This window comes from Oncorhynchus kisutch, linkage group LG10, assembly GCF_002021735.2.
Source record: "Oncorhynchus kisutch isolate 150728-3 linkage group LG10, Okis_V2, whole genome shotgun sequence".
Taxonomy (NCBI): Eukaryota; Metazoa; Chordata; class Actinopteri; order Salmoniformes; family Salmonidae; genus Oncorhynchus; species Oncorhynchus kisutch.
Window position 1 is genome coordinate 1,243,911 of NC_034183.2, and position 13,607 is coordinate 1,257,517.

Sequence of the window (13,607 nt, forward strand, 5' to 3'; positions counted from 1 at the left end):
GGTTCATAATGCCTTCATTGGCACTACATAAATGTGTTACAAAGCATCTATAACCGTATGTCAGGCTTTATAAAGGGTTCATAATGCCTTCATAAGCACTACATAAATGTGTTACAAAGCATCTATAACCGTATGTCAGGCTTTATAAAGGGTTCATAATGCCTTCATAAGCACTACATAAATGTGTTACAAAGCATCTATAACCGTATGTCAGGCTTTATAAAGGGTTCATAAATGTGGTATAACCATGTGACATAATCACTCATGTCAAATGCGTCTCACACACACACACACACACACACACACACACACACACACACACACACACACACACACACACACACACACACACACACACAGGTCCTTCAACCCATTTAAATACCCGTCACACCCAACAGTAAACTGTGGATCATCAGAGAACCTTCATAAATCATCAGAACGTTAATAACCTTTTAATTGACACTTTATGTCAATAATTGACACTTAGTTTGGGGTGAGAACACCTTCGGTCATTCATAAGATCTATAAAGACTATCGCATGATGCTCTACTTAATTTAAAGATCTATAAAGACTATCACATGATGCTCTACTTAATTTAAAGTGAGACACCTTCGGTCATTCATAAGATCTATAAAGACTATCGCATGATGCTCTACTTAATTTAAAGATCTATAAAGACTATCACATGATGCTCTACTTAATTTAAATTCAGAACTCTTTGGTCATTCATAACACATCTATAAAGGCTTAATGATGTAAACACACATGTATTAACCCCAGAGTAATTCTCACTAACAGCCAGGGTTGGGCAGGTTACTTCCTAAATGTAATCTGTTAGTTACCTGTCCAAACTTGTAATCAGTAACGTAACTTTTGGTTTACCCAAACTCAGTAATGTAATCTGATTACATTCAGTTACTTTTAGATTACTTTCCCCTCAAGAGGCATTAGAAGTAGACAACAATGCATGTTACCAATTGAACCACATCTATTGCAGGATAAATCCATGTTAAGGTTTACATAGCTGGCCATATATGGATGTTGAAGTTTACTTTATGGGTTGGTTATGTAGGATTCTTCTAACCTATCGCTTTCTACTACATATAACAATATGATTAAATGATCTTCAAGAATCTTCTAGCATAGGACTTGGAAATTATCCAAATTGTTTTACCTGAGCATGACCCCAAAACTAAGGACTTATTAGCCAGCCCTACTCTGTTGTTTATGATTTTGTTGTCACGGAGGATGGATTTGGGCTCATTTGATTCGTGTTGAAAAATAATTGCTGCGCTCATGGAATGGCATGCTTTGAGCTCTACTGAAAAGTGCTATTTACATGGCAAAACAATTCAAACTGATTTTAAAATGCCAACTTTTTTTGTTGTGCATGACCACTGTAGAGTCCTGCATGCAGCACAGCATGTTGGGTAAAGTTGAGGTCAGGTCCAATATTGACAATGCAAAGAGGGAAAGAAGCTGGACCATCCTAGATTTTTTTTTTTTACAGTAATATAATATATACAATTTACAGAAACCAATTTAGCAGATACTTTGAGCCAAAGCGACATACAGTCACGCGTGAATACATTTTTCCGTATGTGTGGTCCTTTGGAATTGAACCCACTATCCTGGTGTTGAAATGCTCTACCAAGATGCATGACAGGGTTATGAACCCTCAGTTTAATATAATTCACAAGGCCTTCATTAAATGTTTCTTATGCCACCCTTTATAAAGCACAGGTTTATGTCATGTTTTACATAGTTGTTTATGTCACATTTGACATTGGTATATCTATATCACACAGTTATGCCACATTTATGAAGCCTTTATAGAGCATGCCATACAGTAATAGCTGATTTGTAACACGTTTAGGAAGGCTTTATGAAGCCTTCATAACCTGCATGCCATTTCAAGTGGGACCCAAATATTGAGTACACACTGCTACTGACTGGCCAGCTACTTGATGTATTACATTGATGTCAGAAGGCTAACAGTGGTTTTCTCATGGTGCGTAATGTTTCCTGTGATCTTGTATTAGATAAAAACCAAGTGTCAGCAGGAAGGAAGTTTAACCGGTGAACTCACTGAGTTAGTCTGAGAATGACGTCCATATTGTTTTCAGTTTGATATTTTTCTCCATCCGTCTATAGTATGTATTTTTGTTTCTACCTTTTAGATAGCATGTGACTAGTAAACGGTAGGACATCTATTATTACAGCGTTTGGCCTGTGTCTCTGAAACGGGGAAGGAGAGGAGATGGAAAATGTTACCAGGGTCATTGATACTCACAGGTTATGAGAACTTGAGACTTCCGTCTCCTATATCGTGACACCGACCATAAGAGACCAGATGAAGTGTTTTTCATCCAGCTCAGATGCAGTTCAGTGGTTTTGCTGATCTAGACTGGGCTGTTGTTTCATTGTTTCATTTCAACCCAAAATATTCAATGGGATGATGTTGAATCAATGTGGAAAACCGATTGGATGTGAGTTTTTGTTGTTGTTGATTTCACGTTGAATTCACAAATGTAAATCAAAACTAGACGTTGAACTGACGTCTGTACCCAGTGGGGTTAACCTTTAACACCTCGGATCCCAGATCTGTAGCCAACTCCTGATCGTGGGATTAGATGTATATTAGCAGTGTTTTCCATTCAGTTCAGACCCAGTTCAGACCCAGTTCAGACACAGTTCAGACACAGTTCAGACCCAGTTCAGAAGTTTAGTGGTTACTAAACTTCAGCGTGTATGACCTACCTACTATCCTGGGTTAATGCCTCCACTAGTCATGACAAAATGAGACCGTACCTATGGTACACTAGATATACAAAAGTATGTGGACAGCCCTTCAAATGAGACGTTGGATAGAAAATTACTGAGGATAATAGCGGATGATATTGCCACTCCTATCTGCCATATTTTCAATATAAGCCTACGAGAGAGTGTGTGCCCTCAGGCCTGGAGGGAAGCTAAAGTCATTCCGCTACCTAAGAATAGTAAAACCCCCGTTACTGGCTCAATTAGTCGACCAATCAGCCTCTTACCAACCCTTAGTAAACTTCTGGAAAAAATGGTGTTTGACCAGATACAATGCTATTTTACAGTAAACAAATTGACAACAGAATTCCAGCACGATTATAAGGAAGTACATTCAACAAACACAGCACTTACACAAATGACTGATCATTGGCTGAGAGAAAGTGATAAAAAAAAAGATTGTGGGGACTGATTTGTTAAACATCAGTGCGGCTTTTGACATTATCGATCATAGTCTGTTGCTGGAAAAACGTTTGTGTTATGGCTTTACACCCCCCGCTATATTGTGGATAAAGAGTTACCTGCCTAACAGAACACAGAGGGTGTTCTTTAATGGAAGCCTCTCCAACAGAATATAGGTATAATCAGGAATTCCCCAGGGCAGCTGTCTAGGCCCCTTACTTTCTTCAATCTTTACTAACGACATGCCACTGGCTTTCAGTAATGCCAATGTGTCTATGTACAGTGCCTTCGGAAAGTGTTCAGACCCCTTGAATTTTTCCACATTTTGTTACGTTACAGCCTTATTCTAAAATTGATTAAGTAAATAAAAATCCTCAGCAATCTACAGACAATTCCCTATATTGACATAGCAAAAACAGGTTTTTGGAATGTTTTACACATTTATTAAAAATAAGGAACAGAAATACCTTATTTACATAAGCATTCAGACCCTTCGCAATGAGACTCGAAATTGAGCTCCGGTGCATCCTGTTTCCATTGATCATCCTTGATGTTTCTACAACTTGATTGGAGTCCTCCTGTGGTAAATTCAATTGATTGGACACAACTGTCACAACTGTCTATATAAGGTCCCACAGTTGGCAGTGCATGTCAGAGCAAAAACCAAGCCTTGAGATCAAAGGAATTGTCCACAGAGCCCCGAGACAGGATTGTTTCGAGGCACAGATCTGGGGAAGGGTACTAAAACATTTCTACAGCATTGAAGGTCCCGAAGAACACAGTGGCCTCCATCTTAAATGGAAGACGTTTTAAAGAACCAAGAGTCTTCCAAGAGATCACTGCCCTGCCAAACTGAGCAATCTGATGAGAAGGGCCTTGGTCAGGGAGGTGACCAAGAACCTGATGGCAGCACTGCCCACTCAAGATTCTGAGCCTGCTTGGCAGGGTTGGTCCTGCTAAGCCAAAGCCCCCTAAAGGGAGAGCATACTATACAAGGACACTCTCAAATGAGAGTGCTAATGAGAACCTTGATGACCTTGTACCTAGCCGGTGGGGATTCCTGTGGGGTGCCCCCACCCAGGCAGTGGCAGTGCTGGCAACACTAGCTGCAGTAACCCATGGGGAGGGGGTCACACTCAGACATTCAGAGAGGGGGAGATTTTAATACGGTCTTAAATACCTCTATGGACCGGAAAGGAAATCACACCACAAACTATCACCCTCTGGCACTTAAGGAAATCATGAATGTCATGGATATATTGGAATTAGTGGATATATGGAGACTTAAATACCCTGACCTAGTGAGATATACATGGCGGAGGCTTAATCAAGTTAGTCGTCTTAATCAAGCTAGTCCTCTTGACTACTTTCTCATACCATTCTCTCTGGCACCAAAAGTTTAAAAAGTGTTGATAAGGGACAGAATGTGGTCGGATCATCACATAATTGGCATATATATGACTCTTACAGAATTTCCACGTGGGCGAGGATATTGGAAATTTAATCAAAGCCTACTAGATGATAAATTGTTTTTAACTAGGACAGAAGAATTTATAACTGACTTTTTCAGACATAACATAGGTACTGCAGATCCCCGTATTGTATGGGACACCTTTTAAGTGTGCCTTTAGAGGCCATGCAATTCAGTACTCATCTATAAAACAAAAGCAATTTAGATCAAAAGAGTCCATAATTAACCAAGGAAATGGAAGGACTAACAGTACAGTTAGATAGCAATATAAACTGTACCACAGAGGCTCAGAGTAAATTAGAGGAATAACACAAAGAAACGGAGGAACTTATTCCAGAAAGATCTCGTGTAATATATTATAAAAATAAAGTGAACTGGATGGAATATGGGGAAAAATGCACCAAATTATTTTTCAATCTTCAATATAGAAATGCTGCCAAAAAAAATGTATTAAAACTAGTTACAAATGATGGAGTCTCACATGATTCACCGAATGAATGATGGAGTCTCACATGATTCACCGAATGAATGATGGAGTCTCACATGATTCACCGAATGAATGATGGAGTCTCACATGATTCACCGAATGAATGATGGAGTCTCACATGATTCACCGAATGAATGATGGAGTCACACATGATTCACCGAATGAATGATGGAGTCTCACATGATTCACCGAATGAATGATGGAGTCTCACATGATTCACCGAATGAATGATGGAGTCTCACATGATTCACCGAATGAATGATGGAGTCACACATGATTCACCGAATGATGTTTTGAAAGAGGAAATAAAGTACTTTAAGAATATATTCTCCTTTCAGTCTCCTCCATCTCCACTAACCGAAGCTAATTGTATGGATTTTTAAAAATCTGTACAGAAAGACTCACGTGAAGGCCAAATTACAGAGAAGGAATTTCTTGATGCAATGAAAGCCTTTATAAGGCTGGGAAAACTCCAGGGCTGGATGGCATATCAGTGGAGGTTTACCAAACCTGTTTTGATATACTCAGAGGACCTTTATAATCATGTTTTGCCCACTCCTATATAAATGGTAGATTATCAGACACGGAACAAGAAGGTCTAATATCATTGTTACTGAAACAGGACCCGAGTGTTTTATATACTGACCCAGTCCATTTAAAACATTTGGAGACCTCTTACACTTCAGTGTTGTGATGCAAATATCCTGGTTTAACGCGTGCATAGTTGGGCATGACATCTACCACAGGAGATGGTTATACAGCACAAACTGATCTGACTCCCGGATACATTACAAGTGTTTTTACTGATCTGATTCCAGGATAGATTAAAAGTGATTTTACTGATCTGATTCCAGGATAGATTACAAGTGTTTTTACTGATCTGATTCCAGGATAGATTAAAAGTGTTTTTACTGATCTGATTCCAGGATAGATTACAAGTGTTTTTACTGATCTGACTCCCGGATAGATTAAAAGTGTTTTTCATCAAGTTCTGAACCACAGTTCTGTCTGGATCTATCTGCACCAACACTCCCCTCGTATCCCACAGATTCCAGTCATTCCCGAGAACAGCTGTAACAGCACCTTGTCTGTTTATTCTACTGCAGTACAAGGCACTCCCTTCTAGCAGCCCAGCTATTTGTTGGAGAAGACACGTTACTGTATATACTGTAATGTAGGCTAACCATACCACCTGTGAATCTTGAAGGCACTAACATTCTATCTACAGTATGTTATTGTTTGGATAACCAGGAACAGAACCGTCTGTGCAGATGAACACTAGTTGGCCTTCAAAGACTCAACTTCCACTGTGAGACATCTATCTCGGTTCCATGTATGTTACTGGTCCGATTAAAGGGGTCACAGTTGTGGAAAAGCATTGACATGAAGACCTTTGTTTGGCTTGGTTCTTTTTCAGTGTCTTAGTTCCAATGATGTCATCATTGTGCAGGTGTATGAAGGAAGTTTATTCTGATGATGTCATCATTCTGCAGCTGCATAATGAGGATGATGGTGGTGAGGATGATGGTGGTGAGGAGGATGGTGATGATGATGGTGGTGGTGAGGATGATGGTGGTGAAGATGATGGTGGTGAAGATTATGGTGGTGAGGATGATGGTGATGATGATGATGGTGGTGAGGATGATGGTGGTGAGGATGATGGTGATGATGATGATGGTTGTGAAGATGATGGTGATGAGGATTATGGTGGTGAAGATGATGGTGATGAGGATGATGGTGGTGAGGATGATGATGGTGATGAGGAAGATGGTGATGAGGATGATGGTGATGAGGATGATGATGGTGGTGTAGATGATAGTGATAATGATGAGGGTGATGAGGATAATGTTGGTTATGATGGTGGTGGTGAAGATGATGGTGATGAGGATGATGGTGATGAGGATGATGGTGATGAGGATGATGGTGGTGAAGATGATGGTGGTGAGGATGATGGCGATGAGGATGATGGTAATGAGGATGATGGTGATGATGATGGTGATAATGATGAGGGTGAGGATAATGTTGGTTATGATGATGGTGGTGAAGATGATGGTGGTGAAGATGATGGTGATGAGGATGATGGTGATGAGGATGATGGTGAAGAGGATGATGGTGAGGATGATGGTGAGGATGATGGTGGTGAGGGTGATGGTGATAAGTATGATGGTGATGAGGATGATGGTGAAGAGGATGATGGTGATAATGATGGTGGTGAGGATGATGGTAGAGTTGATGGTGATAATGGTGAGGGTGAGGATAATGTTGGTTATGATGATGGTGGTGATGATGATGGTGGTGAGGATGATGGTAGAGTTGATGGTGATAATGGTGAGGGTGAGGATAATGTTGGTTATGATGATGGTGGTAATGATGATGGTTGTAATGATGATGGTAATCGTCGTGAGAATTATGGTGATGATGATAATGTTGCTTATGGCGGTGATGTCATTCTACAGGTGGATGAAGGCGGTTCTAAGCGGTTCATGCAGAACATGTGGACGTCGTTCCTGAAGGCTCGGCTGGTGTGTGGGATTCCCAACGAGTCGCTCTACTTTAACCGGCTCCAAGATGTCTACGTGCTCCACGCGGAGGAATGGAGGGACTCACAAGTCTATGCTCTGTTCACTAGCAGCTGGTGAGAAAATTATCCTGCCTCTGTTATCTCCCAGCAGCTCCTGTACATATGCATTCTCCCAATGCCCCAAATTCCTAACTAAATGTCACTGGAGCGGTATTCTGACTTGAGATCTGCACGCTTACCTCAGATATTCGAGCAGGTCTCCCATTGACATCAGTAAATGCTATTTTAACAGAACACAAAGATAACAGTGTTTTGTTAAACAAAGGTTCTTCCTGATGTGACCGGTGTAGATTGCCTCTGTGTTCTGTTTTTGATCCGAGAACAGATGACCAGAGGATCTGGGTTGGTCTAACTAGGTTTTATTTTCTGATCGTGACAGGAAACAACTCCAGAAACAAATGCTGTGCTGCCTTTTATACGCCAGCTCTGCAAAATGAACAATGAAAGGGGACATTAATAGCCATGCAAGCTCAATGACGCAATGTACAGAGAAAAGTACAGTAACTAGCTAGCAGTCAACATGTAAAAGTACAGTAACTAGCTAGCAGTCAACAAATAAAAGTACAGTAACTAGCTAGCAGTCAACATGTAAAAGTACAGTAACTAGCTAGCAGTCAACAAATAAAAGTACAGTAACTAGCTAGCAGTCAACATGTAAAAATACAGTAACTAGCTAGCAGTCAACATGTAAAAATACTGTTCTGTTAAACAAAGGTTCTTCATGAGGAAGATAACCACGTTCTGTTAAACAACCCAGCTAGCAATGAGGAATCGGCCCGGAAGCGGCCCTCTTCATGTGGGCCGGAACTGATTGAATCGGCCCAGAATCAAAATCAATGACTGCCCAGAATCGCCCCAAGTACATCGGGCCGTTTCCTTCAACTAGAATTCAGGTGACTTTGCCGGCATCCCCCCAGAAGCGGCCCGGTGCAAATTTAAGTAAATGTACACAAAATTACCCGATTTAGTCATTTTAAATATGACACATTTTATAGATTCAAATTATACCGTGTGAGAGTGCATGCTCCTGGCCCGCCACAGGAGTCACTACAGCACGACGAGGACAACCCGGACAGCCAATCCCTCCCCTAATTCGGATGACCCTGGGCCAATTGTTCATCATCTCATAGGTCTCCCGGTCGCGGCCGGCACGGGTTTCGAACCAGCATCTGTAGCAACGCAGTTTGCATTGTGATGCGTATCAATTGTCTTGCACAAAGTATCAAAATACTAAAATACTACACAGGACTCTTAAAGAATTTCATTTAAATGTTAATTATTATTTTTTTCACAGAAACAATGAAGAAAAAATGGCAAAATAAATAAATAATGAAATGTTAATTTTTAAAGTAGCCCATGTAATCATCTGCCAGAGAGTAGCCCCAATAGGCCCGAGCCCCAAGTAATATATTTGGGCCAGATAACTCTCACTGGAATCGTCCTGAGCCCCAAGTAATATGTTTGGGCCAGATAACTCTCACCGGAATCGTCCTGAGCCCCAATAAATATATTTGGGCCAGATAACTCTCACCGGAATCTGCCCAAGCTCAATCCCCACATCCTAGCCATAAGTAATACTGCCAAAGGCGGACCAGACTCAGACCACATGACGTCGACCGAGTCTGACTCTCAGCCGAGTGCCCCGACTCTAAGCCGGAATCGGCCCAGATCCACTGTGCTTCCTGAGAAAAAGAACCATGTTCTGTTAAACAATGGTTCTTCCTGAGGAAGATAACCGTGTTGTGAACTTCTTAGGGCCAGCAGAACACCTGTCGACAACTGCCAGTGAAATTGGAGGGCGCGCCATCTACAGTGGTAGACCTGATCACCGACAATGATGCCTATAGGGAGGAGGTCAGAGACCTGGTCGTGTGGTGCCAAGGCAACAACATCTCCCTCAACGTGATCAAAACAAAGGAGATGATTGTGGACTACAGGAAAAAGAGGACCGAGCACGCCCCCATTCTCATCAACGGGGCTGTAGTGGAGCAGGTTGAGAGCTCCAAGTTCCTTGGTGTCCACATCACCAACAAACTAACATGGTCCAGGCACACCAAGACAGTCGTGGAGAGGGCAGCGCAAAACATATTCCCCCTCAGGAGACTGAAAAGATTTGTCATGGGTCCTCAGATCCTCAAAAGGTTCTACAGCTGCACCATCGAGAGCATCCTGACGGGTTGCATCACTGCCTGGTACGGCAACTGCTCGACCTCCGACCGCAAGGCACTACAGAGGGTAGTGCGAACGGCCCAGTACATCACTGGGGCCAAGCTTCCTGCCATCCCAAATCAAATCAAATTGTTATTTTCATCCGGGACCTCTATCCCAGGCGGTGTCAGAGGAAGGCCCTAAAAATTGTCAGACTCCAGCCACCCCAGTCATAGACTGTTCTCTCCGCTACCGCATGGCAAGCAGTACCGGTGCGCAAAGTCTAGGACCAAGAGGCTCCTTAAGATGGTCAAGAGGATTCTAAACAGCTTCTACCCCCAAGCCATAAGACTCCAGAACATCTAATCAAATGGCTAACCAGACTATTTGCATTGCCCCCCCCCCCTTTTACACCGCTGCTACTCTCTGTTATTATCTATACATAGTCACTTATATAGTAACTCTACCTACATGTACATATTACCTCAACTAACCGGTGCCCCGGCACACATTGACTCTGTACTGGTACTCCCTGTATATAGTCTCCACATTGACTCGGTACCAGTACCCCCTGTATATAGCCTCCACATTGACTCTGTACCGTAACACCCTGTAAATAGCCTCCACATTGACTCTGTACCGTAACACCCTGTAAATAGCCTCCACATTGACTCTGTACTGGTACCCCCTGTATATAGCCTCCACATTGACTCTGTACTGGTACCCCCTGTATATAGCCTCCACATTGACTCTGTACCAGTACCCCCTGTATATAGCCTCCACATTGACTCTGTACTGGTACCCCCCTGTATATAGTCTCCACATTGACTCGGTACCAGTACCCCCTGTATATAGCCTTCACATTGACTCTGTACTGGTACCCCCTGTATATAGCCTCCACATTGACTCTGTACCAGTACTCCCTGTATATAGCCTCCACATTGACTCTGTACCAGTACCCCCTGTATATAGCCTCCACATTGACTCTGTACTGGTACCCCCTGTATATAGCCTCCACATTGACTCTGTACCAGTACACCCTGTATATAGCCTCCACATTGACTCTGTACCAGTACCCCCTGTATATAGCCTCCACATTGACTCTGTACCAGTACCCCCTGTATATAGCCTCCACATTGACTCTGTACTGGTACCCCCTGCATATAGCCTTCACATTGACTCTGTACCAGTACACCCTGTATATAGCCTCCACATTGACTCTGTACCAGTACCCCCTGTATATAGCCTCCACATTGACTCTGTACTGGTACCCCCTGTATATAGCCTCCACATTGACTCTGTACCAGTACCCCCCTGTATATAGCCTCCACATTGACTATGTACCGGTACCCCCTGTATATAGCCTCCACATTGACTCTGTACCATAATACCCTGTATATAGCCTCCACATTGACTCTGTACCAGTACACCCCTGTATATAGCCTCCACATTGACTCTGTACCAGTACACCCTGTATATATCCTCCACATTGACTCTGTACCGGTACCCCCTGTATATAGCCTCCACATTGACTCTGTACCAATACCCCCCTGTATATAGCCTCCACATTGACTCTGTACCAATACCCCCCTGTATATAGCCTCCACATTGACTCTGTACCGGTACCCCCCCTGTATATAGTCTCGCTGTTGTTATTTTACTGCTGCTCTTTAATTACTTGTTACTTTTATTTCTTATTCTTATCCGTATTTTTTTTAAACTGCATTGTAGGTTAGGGGTTCGTAAGTAAGCATTCCACTGTGAGGTCTACTACACCTGTTGTATTCAGCATTTCACTGTAAGGTCTACTACACCTGTTGTATTCGGCACATGTGATTAATAAAATTGGATTTGATTTGAAGATGAAGATGAACAATCTAACCTGAGTCTAACCTGTTCTCTCCATCAATAGGAATGGCACAGCTGTCTGCGTCTACTCCATGGAAGAGATCGACAGGATATTCCAGAACTCTCCCTTCAGGGGATACAGTAAGGACATTCCCAACCCAAGACCTGGAACAGTAAGGAATTCTGACTATTTTACATCTTCCAGGACAATAGACATATGTTATATTCTGCAGCTACATGTACATCTCTGCTCTCGTTAACAAAGGAGTCTGTTGTCTTCTTAACTTAAAGAATCAGACATATTTCAACCAGTGTCATGTGGACCATAACTAACAAGTGACTGAAAACAAAGGAAAATTTGAGACTCATTATTCCAGGGTGGATAGGGGGAAAATGTGTCTCTGTGCGCCTTATAGGAACATCAGTATTCCACAGACAAAGGGAAACATGGAATGTGTCCCAAATGGCACCCTATTCCCTATATTGTGCACTACTTTCCATAGCCCTGGTCAAAGGTAGTGCACTACATAGGGAATAGGATGGCATTTGGGACACAACTAAAGCTGGACCCCCCCTGGCCTGTACAGCTGACTAAAGCATGGAACCATGGAGCTCTTCAGTTTCCACATGTCTTTCTATAGCTGTGGCTGTGGCTGTGGCTGTGGCTGTGGCTGGGGCTGGGGCTGGGGCTGGGGCTGGGGCTGGGGCTGTGGCTGTGGCTGGGGCTGTGGCTGCTACAGTCATGACACATAATATCTCCAACTGTGTGACTCATAGTTGCCTGTATGTGCTGAGCCTGTTGAGTAGATTGTGCCTGACAACAGCATTAAAGCAACCACATATCCTGAGGCCGCATTTATAGTAGCTGGGGATTTCAAGAAGGTTAATATGAGGAAAACGCTACCTAAGTTCTACCAACACCTTGACTGTAGTACTCGCTCTGGTAAAACATTAGAACACTGCTACTCAACCATCTATCCACAGTTTCTGGTAGGTTTTAATAGTCACAGTGGGTACAACATCACCTATACACTTCCCGATAAACTCACTTATCGGTGTATTCGTCAATAATATTCTCTGAAGCTACCCAGAATAGCAAATCTGACCACGACTCCATTTGGCTCCTCCCTTCCTATAGGCAGAAACTCAAACAAGAAGGACCCGTCCTAATGACTATCCAACACTGGACTGACCAATCGAAATCCAAGCTTCAAGATTGTTTTGATCACACCGACTGGGATATATTCTGGGTAGCTTCAGAGAATATTATTGATGAATACACCGATAAGTGAGTTTATCCGGAAGTGTATAGGTGATGTTGTACCCACTGTGACTATTAAAACCTACCAGAAACTGTGGATAGATGGCAGCATTCGCAACTGAAAGCGCGAACCACCATGACAAGGTGACGGGGAATATGGTTGAATACAAACAGTGTAGTTATTCTCTCCGCAAGGCAATCAAACAGGCAAAACGTCAGAATAGAGACAAAGTGGAGTCGCAATTTAACGGCTCAGACACGAGACATATGTGGCAGGGTCTACAGACAATCACGGACTACCAAAGGAAAACCAACCAGCTACGTCACGGACACCGATGTCTTGCTTCCGGATAAGCTAAACATTTTCTTCGCCCGCTTTGAGGATAACACAGTGCCACCTACGCGGCTCCTTACCAAGGAATGTAGGCTCACCTTCTCTGTGGCAGATGTGAGTAAGACATTTAAGCGTGTTAACCCTCACAAGGCTGCCGGCCCAGACGGCATCCCAAGCCGCATCCTCAGAGCATGCGCAGACCATGTCCCCACATGCTTCAAGATGGCCACCATTGTTCCTGTTCCCAAGAAGGC

General features: G+C 42.8%; 1 protein-coding gene across 1 annotated transcript in view; it reads left to right on the forward strand.

Moving 5' to 3' along the window:
- Positions 1–13,607, forward strand: part of sema7a (semaphorin 7A (JohnMiltonHagen blood group)) — a 69,762-nt gene that overhangs the window by 40,176 nt on the left and 15,979 nt on the right. Inside the window, exons 8-9 of the mRNA XM_020492170.2 lie at positions 7,638–7,816; positions 11,823–11,931. Coding sequence (XP_020347759.2) covers positions 7,638–7,816; positions 11,823–11,931 — 288 coding nt within the window. The remainder of the gene's footprint in view (positions 1–7,637; positions 7,817–11,822; positions 11,932–13,607) is intronic.